Genomic DNA, 14922 nt, shown 5'->3' on the forward strand with positions numbered 1-14922 from the left:
GAAGTGTATTTTCAACCGGGAAATCAGGGAAAAATCCGGGATTTTTTTTTCCTTGTCCATGTATACACCCTGGGAACAGATCTGTACCAATTAAAACAACCTCGCCTGCTTAGTCATAGGATTTGTTTAGGTGTGACTGGCTCGGTGACTCCTAGTCACAATTATCCCTCATGGTAACCAAAGATATAATTTTCCACAAGCACCTTATACTTCAAACATGTGAGGAATTAAGTGTTAATTTTGGAATGATGTAATATCCATTTTATCAGTTGGATCCAGCAGTGGTTTATCTTAGGTTTTGGGGTGACTTACTAGTGGATAAAGATAAGATTATGGTTTACTAGTGTGATGTACAACAGTGTGTACCACTTGCCATGAGGTGTTCAAAATGTATGAAATTTCACCACATCATTGAGTTGTACAAATGAACTTGTATGTGGAGATTGTGGATGGCCACCACATGAGGGTGCCCCTACGTTCCTATGTACAATTGCCTTATTGTACCTTTTGGGATGAGGATCACTCACCTTGATCAAGATACCTGCCACATCGCAAAAAGGGAATGTAAGATCCAAGATTTCAGTCTTGAATCAGGAAGCTAGGAACTAGTGAAATCACTTATACCTTGCCTAGATACTAGCAAGCTGTTCCTAAAAATCATCTACCAAGAGGATGAATATTCCCCTCTCTCCTTATCAGCACACCCTAAGCCCATTCCTCACAGAGTAAGATTCGCTGCAAACTTACTTTCTGGTGCATGCGATGGCTCACTTGCTGGCTCTGTCATCTGCTAGCTGGCTGCCCTGCACAGAGCTGTGCATATTTTTTGTGGTAGCTTCAGTGCTGTTGTTCTTATTAGGCCTAGTAAAGATCCCTGAATGCTACCAGCATTGGCCAATCGGGAAGCCTGTTTTGACGTCTGACATCACGGGCTACAGGTTTGGAACTGGCAGACAGTGGTAGTTAATTCTCGAGACCCAACCGAACATCACACGCCTGCTGTCTGATGATTTGCACCCTTTTCCAAATAATTGGAAAGATATTTGGTAAAAAGTATTGATTCTCACACATCTGACATCTTCATTTGTCAGCTTCATGATGAACTGCACGTAATTTAATGGTCATGTTTGTTGTGATGTTTCAGGATTAAGTAAACTACTGCAAGAATTTTGAGAAGTTTTCTGTGAAAAATAGAGATTTTTATGAAGTTATGTTTGGCATGTGCTAGGTCATATATTGCTGCCTGTGAAATGTAGCTAATATATTAAATTTTTCTTTAAACTTTGAAGAATAGTGTCCATCACTAATCTCAAGAAAATGGATCATCGTGTGGCCACACACCATCAAGACAAAGTGAAATATTCACAAAATCCCTTGTATCTTGGAAACGGTTTCAGATATTGAAACAAGATTTTAGCAAATGATAGTACCCAAAGAGGAGAGTGTTTCGCCGTGTGATTTATACGAGGTACTTCCATATCTAGTATTTAAACACAATAAATAGCTGATGAAAGAATAATTGCTGTGGGTTTGGAACAATGTATGTGAAGGAATTACAATTTATTTTTATACTGGGAATGGGCATTTTCATGAACTATTGACTTGTCTTTTCATCACTTGCAGTTTTATGATTCTGTCACAATTTAAACCGCATTAGAATGTTAGTGAGATGAATATTTAGAAACTCTGCTTTGTTTTGGCAGAAGAAGTAGATTTAAGCATGGCAACAAGGGGTATACGTATTACTCGTAACTCGTCACTAGTGATGTCTCTCTGAAGAAAAATAAAGGGAATAAGAAATCTGGCGAAAATAAATAGCTACTGTTGTTGAAATTTCAGCAGAATCCTGTATCCCAGTGCATTCTTAATAATGTTATGGATTTAAACTGGTCAACGGATTTTATTTCTATATCTCAGTAATCTACAAAATATGAACACAATTAACAGTACATAGTATACCATCTCTTTTTTTCCTACCCCTACACTGAATGAAGGATTGTACTTTTTCATCACAAACATCTGTTTGCACCTTGATGGGTACTTGATTGGATTTTGCAAATTTAAATGTTTTCACATTTCTCTCATCATTGAGATACAAATATATTTTTTTTGCTAGTGTGAGTTCACATTATTGAGCATTGAAAGCACTCTAGGGTAAGGGATTCCATTAAAACTTCAGCAGAGGGAGTGATTTATTTTTGCCAGACTTCTTATTCTCATAATTTTTTCTCGGAGAGACATTATCAGTTATGAGTAATACGTAAGTTCCTTTGTTGCCACATTCAAATCTGCTTCTTTTGCCAAAAAAAAAAAAAGGAGCAGAGATTATAAATATTAATCTCACTAATATTCTAACGCAGTTTAAATTCTGACAGAATCATAAAAAAGTAACTGATGAAAAGACAACTCAGTAGTTTATGAAAATTCCCTTTCTCAGTATAAAAATAAACTTAATTTCTTGACATAAATTGTTACAAGCCCACAGCAATTCTTCTTTCACCAGCTATCAACAGTGATTAAGTATTACATTGTCTCATTGAAAAAATTTATAGTCACTTAAATATCATACTAGGTATGGAAGTTTTCCTATTAATCATGTTGGCAAATACTCTCCTTCTTGCATACTGCCATTTGCTATGGTTGTGATGTGTGGAACCGTTTACGAGATACAGAAATTCTGTGAATATTTCATTGTGGCTGTTTTGCTGGTGAGCGAGTTCAATAGATTTATTTTCTTGAGACTGATGATAGCAGTCTCCTTCAAAGGTTAAAGAAGATTTTAATTTGGCAACTACATTTGACAGGCAGCAGCATATGACCTAACATGCACCAAATGCAAATTCATAGCAACCTCTATTTTTCACTGCAATATTTACGAAATTCTTTCAGTAGTTTACTTAATTCTGAACTGTCACAATAAATATGACCATTAAGAAACAATAGGCAGTTAACCATGAAGCTATAAGATGTACGAAGATCAATTTTTTTCCCCCCAAAATAGTTTTCTTACAGTCGTTGGAGAAAGATTGCATTTCAGCTGGTGTGTGCATCTTGCCTTAAAAATAAGCCAGCCAGCTAACTTCATGTACAGTGGGAGAGGTTTAGCATGTAAGGTAGCAGTCACCCCCACCGTCTAGCTGGCAAGTCATGCGTGCCATCTAGCAAACTTACGGTGAACCATACTCCATGTGAGACAAGCTTGCCCTGGTGGCCACCTTAGTTCATCCATTTGTTTTAGGGAAGGGTTACTCCTCCCACTGCCCCTCTTTCCTACCTCTACATCTGCAGTGGAGATGACAGCCTCCCCCTCCCATATAATAAAGATCTGTACCCACCCAACTGATGCTTCCTAGTGGAGGCTTGTTTTCTTCCTAATCCCATTACCCAAACATCCACAACAACTTGCCTTAATAGAGCCAGCTGCCGTGAGAGTTGCTGACATTGGGGCGCAAAACAGTCTGTTCCCCATCTGTACCAGACTTATATCAGTATACATTTCACATCAAATCCAAATCCCATTAGGAGAAGGAGGAGGGAAAGAAGAAACCAAAGTGAAGGTAGCTGTATAAGCTTCAGTTGCCTTGGAATCCCCTGTCCACCACTATCAAATATTGCAATTAGATGACAACCAGCAGGTGGTACTAAACCAAACCAAATTGTAGTTAAGTTTTATCCTTTTTATGCTAGATGCATGTAAATATAATCTAATGGGAATTGTAATGTCTATTGTTGGCACCTTGTTGAACTGAAACAGTTGCTCTTGCTTTACTCAGCCGTTTGCATAGCTCTTAAAGAAATGTTATTATCTATAGCATAGGGGGGGGGGGGGGGGCGGCGGCATGCACAGTAACAGGGTGGACCAGTTGTTTTTTGGCCACACCTTGTCTGTGGCCATTCATGCAAAAAGGCAGCTTTTTTCACAGGCACCAGCAGTACCCCCACTTTGACAGCTGACACCCATTCCATACTAAGAAGTTCCTTCTGTACAGTCTAACCACCTGTGGCTGTTGCATCTGCAGCAATGAATGGTCCCGCTCAAAATACCCAGAGTGTCCCAGTGTCCCAGTGAGACCTTCACGGACTGTAATTACCCTCTGAACCTTGTACAAAAACATATCTTCCATGTCTTATCTTTCCAGTCATCTACTACCTTACAAAGTCTCACTGTTCAGCCACAGAGGAGCATTCCCCTCATGACTCAGTACCACCCAGGACTGTACCAATTAAATACCTCTCATTGTGCCCTGAAATGAGAAATGTTCTATCCACTATCCTTCCCTCTCCCTCTTTCCCACAGTGGTATTCTACTGCCCACTGAACCTACACAATATCCTCATCTGTACCTACACAACACCCAATTCCTTGCCTCATGGGTTATATCCCTGTAACTGACCCAGATGCAAGATCAGCTCCCATACATCCTTCCACCCCCACCACCACCACCACCACCACCACCACTACCTACTCCAGTCTGGTCACAAACATTACCTAACCCATAAAAGGCAGAGCTGCCTGTGAAAAAGCTGTCTTTTTGCACTAATAGCCACCAACAAAGTGTGGCCAAAAAACGATTGGACCACCCTGTTGCTGAGCATACCATCCAATACAATGTTCTTCGTTTCAGTGACTGCTTCACAGCCTGTGTCATCTAGATCCATTTCATCAACACCAGCTTTTATGAATTGCCCAGTTGGGAACTTTCCCTGCAATATATCCTACATTCTTGTAACCCTCCTGGCTTCAACCTTTGTTAGTCATTATCCTTATCCATCTATCTCCTTCGCCATTCCCATTCCAGCACTACACAGCCCTCTATTTCACCAATGCAACCAGTCTTTTTACTCCTCACCTTTTCCACTACCCCCTCTTCTCCCCCACCCTCCGTCTAACTTCCCAACTGCACCCAGCTGTCCTACCCCATCCCCACCTCGTCCGTGCATGCTCCCACAGCAGCACTTTACTGTCCTCCCTGCTATAACTCCCTCTTCCTGCCCCAGCCTCTTCCTTACCCCCATCCGGTTGCCTGTCCCATCATGCACTGCTGTTCGTAATCTGGGTTCAGTTGCCAGAGACTGTGATCGTGTGTGTGTGTGTGTGTGTGTGTGTGTGTGTGTGTGTGTGTCAAAAAATAGACCACACACACACACACACACACACACACACACACAAAGGCCTTGTTGGCTGAAAGCTTATTGTGTGACAGTCTTTTCCTTTTCATAATATCGTAGTATTCAAATTATCATCATCTCTGTGTAAAGTTAGATCGTATTTCCATTTTCATTCTGTGCTATTTCTTTCCAAACTATAATTGTGAGGAAATGATTCAAAGGGAGCTTGATATGAGTCTAGCATAACAAAACAAAACATATTGTAAATATGCACTATTTTGTTGTCAGTTCTGATGTGAACTACTACAGTTTATAAAATGTAAATGTGGAAAACAAGATCCAGTGACTAGAAAATATCCAAGTCTCGTCATGCCCACATTGTTTGTCTGATTGTGCAGGACAATTTGTCGCAGTAGGTGCTGGCATTGATAATTGCTCTAGTAAACTTCAACTAACAGTACATCATATTATTTCGAAAGCACTGTATAAAAGAGGTTCTCAGTGATTTTTAAATGGTGTATCGTTGGCTTCTTTTCTTGGAGGGTGATATAAATCGTGTTTTGTCCCCAGTCATGATGCATCTCATAGTGTTACTGACCTCATCACAGTACTGAGTCAAAATTATCAATGGACTTGCTGTTTGCTGCTTTTTATGAACCTCTTGTAGTGAACATTAAGTTCATAGGGTGCACAATTTTTTGAATTTTTTTTTCTACATAATATTACTGAACATTGATCTTTACTGGAAAATGTACAGAGAGTAAATTGACTGCCCTCCTTCATCTTCTCTTACACAGTATGGACAAACTTGTCTGTCATTTATTAAATTCTGGTGCCCATCTTTGCACCAATTACATACTCACCTCCTGCTCACTGTACAGTTCAAAAATTAGGAGGTGAATGCCAGTGGTTAGCAGATTCTGTCCACCCAGAACCATATTACTGAACACACTGTATTTCCTGTTGTTGTATTGATTTTCTTTAAAACTGTTGCAACCCGACTTTAGTCATATGCTTAAGTGTAAGTGACATCTTATGTCTTGCTAATGAATATCCTTACACAGGAAGCATTCATTCTTATGAGAATGGTGTAGACTAAAACTATGACCTAAATTGCAAATAGGACTCACTTCTTTGATATGTTGCAATCCTTGTGTGTATATTTCTTTTCTTTTTGATACACATCCTGTCCAAAGTCATTTATACAAGTATATAAAAAAGATAGAGACAGTGAAAACTGATTCCTGTGCTCATAGTCTATTTATTGTTACAGACTTATAGAATCTTCAGAATGGTTGCTGCAGTTGCAGAATATAATGCAGTTAGCTGGTGCTGTTGTTGATCTCTTGGATGTGCAGGGGTCATCTGTTATGATTTGTTTGGAGGATGGTTCAGACATCACAGCTCAGGTCAGTAATTAAAATTTAACAGTGTGTTTTACAAGGCAGACTAAAACTATCAAAGACAGTAATGAAACCTTCTATTGATAAGAGATATCAAATACAAACAAAATTTTTAGATGCAAATGCTGTGCTTTGACATACAAATATCATAATCCTTGGTAGACTATTGTACATTGGGCTTAAAGTACCATATTGCATTCCTTTGCCATGGCAACAAATGAATGGGAGGTGCATTTGTAAGTCTCGCAAAGCAGAGGAGCCAAAAGCTTACACAGTATGATAAAGGAATAACAGTTTACAAGATCTATGCATTGAATTATGACAAATGACGCACCATTCAGATCTATACTATCTTTAAATGAAACAACAAGTTTACAGTTACCAGTCTCTGTTTATTTATCTCCACGACACATTTCAAAGGTTTAAACCTCCATCATCATGTGGATTTATATTTGATGCATACATTATATTATACCTTGCATCTAATAGTTTCCAGACACCATATTTGTTTACAAAATGACAGAATGTGTTAAGACAGTGAAAGGAACCTGTGACCACTACAGTACCACAAGTTCCTCCAAAAAAATTGGAACACAACACACACACAAATGTCATTCTAACAAATGTAAATACACCTGATGATGGAAGTTAAACCTTTGAAACGCACTGTGGAGATAAACAAACAGTGACTGGTAACAGTAAACTTATTGTTTCATTTAATGCCAATAACAGTCACGGTAAAGCCTAATCTAAAATGTTTGCTATGCTAGCTTGTTAGCAGATGGCAAAGAGATCCCACACTGATGCTAAGAACATGCAGGTAGGTTGAATGACAAAGTAACTGTAGAACATATCCTAAGCAATTATGATTGGCAACCTGTATATAGCCACTTAATGTTCAGGTGTTTGAATTTAGGTGAGAAGAATTAGCAGTGAAAGACACATTTAATAGGTTTTTATGGTGAATCAAGTGTAGAAACTTCTCAAGATGCAAGAGAAGTGTAATAATACTAGCACATACATAATCAAGTCCTTCAAAAAGTGTGTTTGTGTTTGAAAAGTCTCTTTAATAAATCTCTTTGGTGGTGGTGGTGGTGGTGGTGGTGGTGGTGGTGGTTAAAAAAGAACTGGGGCAATGCTAATAGGAACACAGAAGAGGGGTGTTAAATTGGTTACTGTATAATTATGTCATAAAATTTGTAACTCTCTTTGTAATGTAGCATTTGGAGTGACGTTTCTCCTCCGTCTCCTTGGTTTCATGTTTTTATATATTCTGACCTGGCACCACTTTGTATTTCTGTAAAGCATGTTCCAGTTGAAACTTCCTGGCAGATTAAAACTGTGTGACAGACCAAGAGTCGAACTCGGGACCTTTGCCTTTCGCGCTCTACCAACTGAGCTACCCAAGCATGACTCACGCGCCGTCCTCACAGCTTTACTTTCGCCAGTACCTCGCCTCCTACCTTACAAACTTTACAGAAGCTCTCCTGCAAACCTTGCAGAACTAGCACTCCTGAAAGAAAGGATATTGCGGAGACATGGCTTAGCCAGGCCTGGGAGATGTTTCCAGAATGAGATTTTCACTCTGATGCAGAGTGTGTGCTGATATGAAACTTTCTGGCAGATTAAAACTGTGTGATGGACCGAGACTCGAACTCGGGACCTTTGCCTTTCGCGGGCAGGTACTCTACCAATCGAGTTGCCCAAGGACGACTCACGCCCTATCCTCACAGCTTTACTTCCGCCAGTACCTCGCCTCCTACCTTACAAACTTTACAGAAGCTCTCCTGCGAACCTTTCAGAACTAGCACTCCTGAAAGAAAGGATATTGCGGAGACATGGCTAAGTAACTGCAGACAAATGTAATACTGTTAGAATAATTTTATACAACTATTCATTCAACATATTCTTAATGCAGCTTGTCTTTCACTGTTAGTATGTGCAACAATGTTGTGTGTCTATTTCTACTTTTGTAATCTTTCTTTGTATAGGTATCATCAGTTGCTCAACTTTGCCTTGATCCACATTACCGAACAATAGAGGGCTTCAGAGTTCTTGTTGAGAAAGAATGGCTTGCTTTTGGACACAGGTTCTGCCATAGAAGCAACTTGTTAGCTAGTTCACAAGCTGGCGGATTTGCACCCACATTTTTGCAGTTCCTTGATGTAGTGCACCAAGTAAGTGACTGTAGTAAATGATCAACATTATATACTTAACAATGTATTATTTTTTGATGTACGATAAATTCCTTTTTTTCTCTCCTCAGATACAGAAACAATTTCCACTGGCCTTTGAATTCAATGATTACTACCTGAGATTTCTTGCATACCACTCAGTTTCTTGTCGCTTTAGGACTTTCCTACTGGACTGTGAGTTAGATCGTGTGGAATGTGGTATTGCAGCTGTTGAAGATAAAAGAGGATCACTCGCATCTCACCATAAAAGTGTTGATACTGGTTCTGATGATGAGGGAATTTATCCAGGTAATTTATTTTTCCAGTAATCAGTTTTTTAATCTTGTTTAATGTTGTGGTTAGCACTTCTTAAATACATATTGTTGGTCGTGGATCTAACACCTCATGACCAAGTGGTGTTCTGTTCTTGTCCAGTTTCAAACAGAACTACTGAAATAAAGAATCTGATTTTCTTGCTAATTTGTGATCTGTTAATCTGTAGGAGTATCCAACAAAGAGATTTTTATGTGGTTTGTGTTGTTAACTCAGATTTTCTTACTGTGTATGCACAAAGCAGTTCATCAGGCATTAAAATGTTTACCAAGTACATGCATTATCTCTGACTTGAGGCAGACACTGAAAAGAGTATGAGGAAAATTAAACTGAGTGCTTATGTCTATTTCAGACACAGTGCATTTTACTGGCTTCACAGTGTAGTTTCTGCTACAGTTCTGGCAATTGATTTGAAATTACTGTATTTTCAATGTGTACTCTAAGAAATGGGTAATAAACCATCTGTCCAAAAAGTTTAGAGACTGATTTTATTCCTGCTGTACCAGCAATATCAGTGCGGTAACTATGGTGGCAGTAACTATAAACAATACATGTTCATTTGACCACTCAGCAGTGGGCAGGCAGTGTTAAATAGTGCATCAACATCATTATGTCACAAATCTTAATGAAGCTACATCTCTAATTCAAATCAAGACATACTCCTGAATGTTTTGAAGAAGAGAAAATCATTTTCAGAGATTGTCCCTCACGCTTTCCCTCCATGACAAGAACAATGATACATTGATGCCTGGTACGACTTGATTGAAATGCAGATCATGGACAAAACTTTTCTGAAAAAATCATCATGGGTGAAAGACTTGGTGTTAAAAAAGCCATACAAAATGACAAGAGTGCAAAAAATTCTGATGAAGGGTCAATGCTTTGACAACATAACAGACATTCAAACCAATGTCACACATGAGTGAATGACTTATCAAAGAACGACTTTACTGACAGTTCTGCGGTATTGTATGAATGTTCTGAGCATTCGTGTCAAATGAGGGCAAAGTATGTAGAACACTTGCAGCATTAAAACCATGATCTTCTGTATTCTCTATTTCTTTTAAATTAATTCAATCTTGAAACTTCTTGGACTGATGGTGTACAGTTGAGGTTGTAAGAGAGTAAGTAATTTCTTCTTCTTTCTTTTTGCTGTCAGGTGGACGGTTGGCAGGAAACAACTCGGGTCCAAACTTGGGCCAGTCAATATTTGATTACATCGAGAAACAGCATACAAGATCACCTTTGTTCTATAACTTTCTGTATACACCAGATTTGGAGCATCCTGTAAGTACTTCATAAATTTTGCTTTTTAAGTCCTTGATTACCTAACTATCTTTATTGCATATGATGAGTGAAATTACCTTATGTTCCATTCATTTCATGGTTTTAGAAATATTACGACAGCTTGTTCCTGACACTTGAAAAATATTATGTTTTATAATATTTAGTCTATATTTTCTGTTAATTTTACATGTACGGGTTGATTCATCCTCTGGAATGACATTTTACCATTTTCTAATTGTTACTGTAATTAACTTCAAGAACTGAAGTAGAAGTCACAAAAGAAACTGGGGCATGAAGGGATGGACAGGGGTGCTAATTGCAGGACTGCCATTATCAGTGGAAATTGTAACTCAGTGTTAAAGTAGTAAAGGAGACCACTAACCAAGTAACATAAAGGTTGATATGTCAAGAGACATTCACAGAAGAGAACGAAAACTTTGCTAGTTTTCAGATGAAATCCTTTGAAGAGCTAGAGTAAAAAAACATTAGAGCACTGCATCTGCATTGCGAATCCACATGTGCGGTGCTCATTCCGCATCACCCACTTTGTACTCCCTGTGAAGCAAGCAGCCTGCACATATATATATATATATATATAATGTGACTTACGAAACAAAAGCACTGGCAGGTCGATAAACACACAAACATACACAAAATTCAAGAGGGACAGATTAAAGGGTGTGGGTTTTAAGGGAGAGGTTAAGGAGTCATTCCAATCGCGGTAGCGGAAAGACTTACCTTAAGGGGAAAAAAAAAGACAGGTATACAATCACGCACACACACATCCATCCGCACATACACAGACACAAGCAGACATTTGTAAAGGCAAAGAGTTCGGGCAGAGATGTCAGTCGAGGCGGAAGTACAGAGGCAAAGATGTTGTTGAAAGACAGATGAGGTATGAGCGGCGGAAACTTGAAATTAGCGGAGGTTGAGGCCTGGCAGATAACGAGAAGAGAGGATATACTCAAGGGCAAGTTCCCATCTCTGGAGTTCTGACAGGTCGGTGTTATTGGGAAGTATCCAGATAACCCGGACTCTGTAACACTGTGCCAAGATGTGCTGGCTGTGCACCAAGGCATGTTTAGCCACAGGGTGATCCTCATTACCAACAAACACTGTCTGCCTGTGTCCATTCATGCGAATGGACAGTTTGTTGCTGGTCATTCCCACATATAAAGCTTCACAGTGTAGGCAGGTCAGTTGTTAAATCACATGGGTGCTTTCACACATAGCTCTGCCTTTGATCGTGTACACCTTCCAGGTTACAGGACTGGAGTGGGTGGTGGTGGGAGGGTGTATGGGACAGGTTTTACACCGAGGTCGGTTACAATGGTAGGAGCCAGAGGGTAGGGAAGGTGGTTTGAGGATTTCATAGGGATGAACTAAGAGGTTACGAAGGTTAGGTGGACGGCGCAAAGACACTCTTGGCGGAGTGGGGAGGATTTCATGAAGGATGGATCTCATTTCAGGGCAGGATTTGAGGAAGTCATATCCCTGCTGGAGAGCCACATTCAGAGTCTGATCCAGTCCCAGAAAGTATCCTGTCACAAGTGGGGCACTTTTTTGGTTCTTCTGTGGGAGGTTCTGGGTTTGAGGGGATGAGGAAGTGGCTTTGGTTATTTGCTTCTGTACCAGGTCGGGAGGGTAGTTGTGGGATGCGAAAGCTGTTTTCAGGTTGTTGGTGTAATGGTTCAGGGTTTCCGGACTGGAGCAGATTCGCTTGCCACGAAGACCTAGGCTGTAGGGAAGGGACCGTTTGATGTGGAATGGGTGGCAGCTGTCATAATGGAGGTACTGTTGCTTGTTGGTGGGTTTGATGTGGACAGACGTGTGAAGCTGGCCATTGGACAGATGGAAGTCAACCTCAAGGAAAGTGGCATGGGATTTGGAATAGGACCAGGTGAATCTGATGGAACCAAAGGAGTTGAGGTTGGAGAGGAAATTCTGGAGTCCTTCTCCACTGAGAGTCCAGATCGTGAAGATGTCATCAATAAATTTGTACCAAACTTTGGGTTGGCAGGCCTGGGTAACCAAGAAGGCTTCCTCTAAGCGACCCATGAATAGGTTGGCATACGAGGGGGCCATCCGGGTACCCATGGCTGTTCCCTTTAATTGTTGGTATGTCTGGCCTTCAAAAGTGAAGAAGTTGTGGGTCAGGATGAAGCTGGCTAAGGTAATGAGGAAAGAGGTTTTAGGTAGGGTGGCAGGTGATCGGCTTGAAAGGAAGTGCAACATCGCAGCGAGGCCCTGGATGTGCAGAATATTTGTGTATAAGTAAGTGGCATCAATGGTTACAAGGATGGTTTCCGGGGGGTAACAGATTGGGTAAGGATTCCAGGTGTTCGAGAAAGTGGTTGGTGTCCTGTATGAAGGATGGGAGACTGCATTAATGGGTTGAAGCTGTTGATCTACATAAGCAGAGATACCTTCTGTGGGGGCTTGGTAACCAGCTACAATGGGGCGGATGGGATGATTGGGTTTGTGAATTTTAGGAAGAAGGTAGAAGGTAGGGGTGCGGGGTGTTGGTGGGGTCAGGAGGTTGATGGAGTCAGGTGAAAGGTTTTGTAGGGGGCCTAAGGTTCTGAGGATTCCTTGAAGCTCCGTGTGGACATCAGGAATGGGATTACCTTGGCAAACTTTGTATGTGGTGTTGTCTGAAAGCTGACTCACTCCCTCAGCCACATACTCCCGACGATCAAGTACCACGGTTGTGGAACCCTTGTCAGTCGGAAGAATGACGATGGATCGGTCAGCCTTCAGATCACGGATAGCTTGGGCTTCAGCAGTGGTGATGTTGGGAGTAGGATTAAGGTTTCTTAAGAAGGATTGAGAGGCAAGGCTGGAAGTCAGAAATTCCTGGAAGGTTTGGAGAGTGTGATTTTGAGGAAGAGGAGGTGGGTCCCGCTGTGATGGAGGACGAAACTGTTCCAGGCGGGGCTCAATTTGGATAGTGTCTTGGGGAGTTGGATCATTAGGAGTAGGATTAGGATCATTTTTCTTCATGGCAAAGTGATATTTCCAGCAGAGAGTACGAGTGTAGGACAGTAAATCTGTTTGGTTGAATCTGGGTGTGGGGCTGAAGGTGAGACCTTTGGATAGGACTGAGGTTTCGGATTGGGAGAGAGGTTTGGAGGAAAGGTTAACTTCTGAATTAGGGTGTTGTGATTCCAGATTGTGTTTATTGGAATTTTGAGGTTTTGGAGGGAGTGGAGCTGGGAGTGGGAGATTGAGTAGATGGGAGAGACTGGGTTTGTGTGCAATGAGAGGAGGTTGAGGTTTGCTGGAACGGTTGTGAAGGGTGAGTGAGTTGCCTTTCTGGAGGTGGGAAACCAGGAGGTTGGATAGTTTTTTGAGGTGGAGGGTGGCATGCTGTTCTAATTTGCGGTTGGCCTGTAGGATGATGTTCTGAACAGCCGGTGTGGATGTGGGAGAGGAAAGATTGAGGACTTTTATTAAGGATAGGAGTTGATGGGTGTGTTCATTGGCTGAGTTGATGTGTAGCTGAAGGATTAGGTGGGTTAGGGCAATGGATTGTTCAGTTTGGAACTGGTATAGGGACTGATGGAAAGAAGGGTTGCAGCCAGAGATGGGAACTTTTAAGTGTGAGGCCTTTGGGGGTAATGCCAAATGTCAGACAACCCTGAGAAAATAAAATATGGGAGCGTAATCTGGCTAGGGTGAAGGCATGTTTTTCTGGAGGGAATGTAAATAATACTTAATGGGGTCATTTTGGGGGTGTTGTGAGGGTGACATGGTATTAGAAGGTGGAAAGTGTAATGTGAGGCTGAAATGAAAATGAAAATAAAAATGGAGGTGAACTAGAAAGCAACTGGAGATCTGGTGTGAAAAAAGGTGAAAAAGTGTTGGCTAAAGCTGGGCTACTTTTGATTCTGTGGTGAACTTGGGTTGGTAGACAACGATGTGCATAAAGGTTAGGTGGTTGTGTTGCCGCCAAAACACATTAAAGGGTGGAGAAATCTGGGAAAATTTCGAAAAAACTATGTGTAAATGTATTAAAAAGAGTGGTTTTGTAGTGGCAGATTATGAAAATCAAGCTAACAATTGTCTGGCGAAGAAATAATGCCGTTAAAACCTGTGGGAAGTGGCTAAAAGTAATCAGCGATGTGGGGGAAAAACGAAAATGGAAATAATGATCCAACTCCCTAAGATGCTATCCAAATTGAATCCTGCCTGGAACAGTTCCATCCTCCGTCACAGCGGGACCCACCTCCTCTTCCTCAAAATCACCCTCTCCAAACCTTCCAAGAATTTGACTTCCAGCCTTGCCTCTCAATCCTTCTTAAGGAACCTTAATCCTACTCCCAACATCACCACTGCTGAAGCCCAAGCTATCCATGATCTGAAGGTTGACCGATCCATTGTCATTCTTCCGGCGGACAAGGGTTCCACGACCGTGGTACTCGATTGTCGGGAGTATGTGGCTGAGGGAGTGCGTCAGCTTTCAGACAACACCACATACAAAGATTGCCAAGGTAATCCCATTCCTGATGTCCAGGCGGAGCTTCAAGGAATCCTCAGAACCTTAGGCCCCCTACAAAACCTTTCACCTGATTCCCATCAACCTCCTGACCTCACCTGGTCCTATTCCAAATC

At 41.1% G+C, this 14922-nt stretch overlaps 1 protein-coding gene across 4 annotated transcripts in view; it reads left to right on the plus strand.

Annotated features, from left to right (window-relative positions):
* The window catches only part of LOC126281453 (myotubularin-related protein 13), a 202979-nt gene that overhangs the window by 147566 nt on the left and 40491 nt on the right, over positions 1-14922 (plus strand). For all 4 annotated transcript variants that reach the window (XM_049980436.1, XM_049980437.1, XM_049980434.1 and 1 more), the window contains 4 exons: positions 6382-6517; positions 8503-8688; positions 8778-8994; positions 10178-10305. In XM_049980436.1, the coding sequence (XP_049836393.1) occupies positions 6382-6517; positions 8503-8688; positions 8778-8994; positions 10178-10305 (667 nt within the window). The remainder of the gene's footprint in view (positions 1-6381; positions 6518-8502; positions 8689-8777; positions 8995-10177; positions 10306-14922) is intronic.

This window comes from Schistocerca gregaria, chromosome 7, assembly GCF_023897955.1.
Source record: "Schistocerca gregaria isolate iqSchGreg1 chromosome 7, iqSchGreg1.2, whole genome shotgun sequence".
Lineage (NCBI taxonomy): Eukaryota > Metazoa > Arthropoda > Insecta > Orthoptera > Acrididae > Schistocerca > Schistocerca gregaria.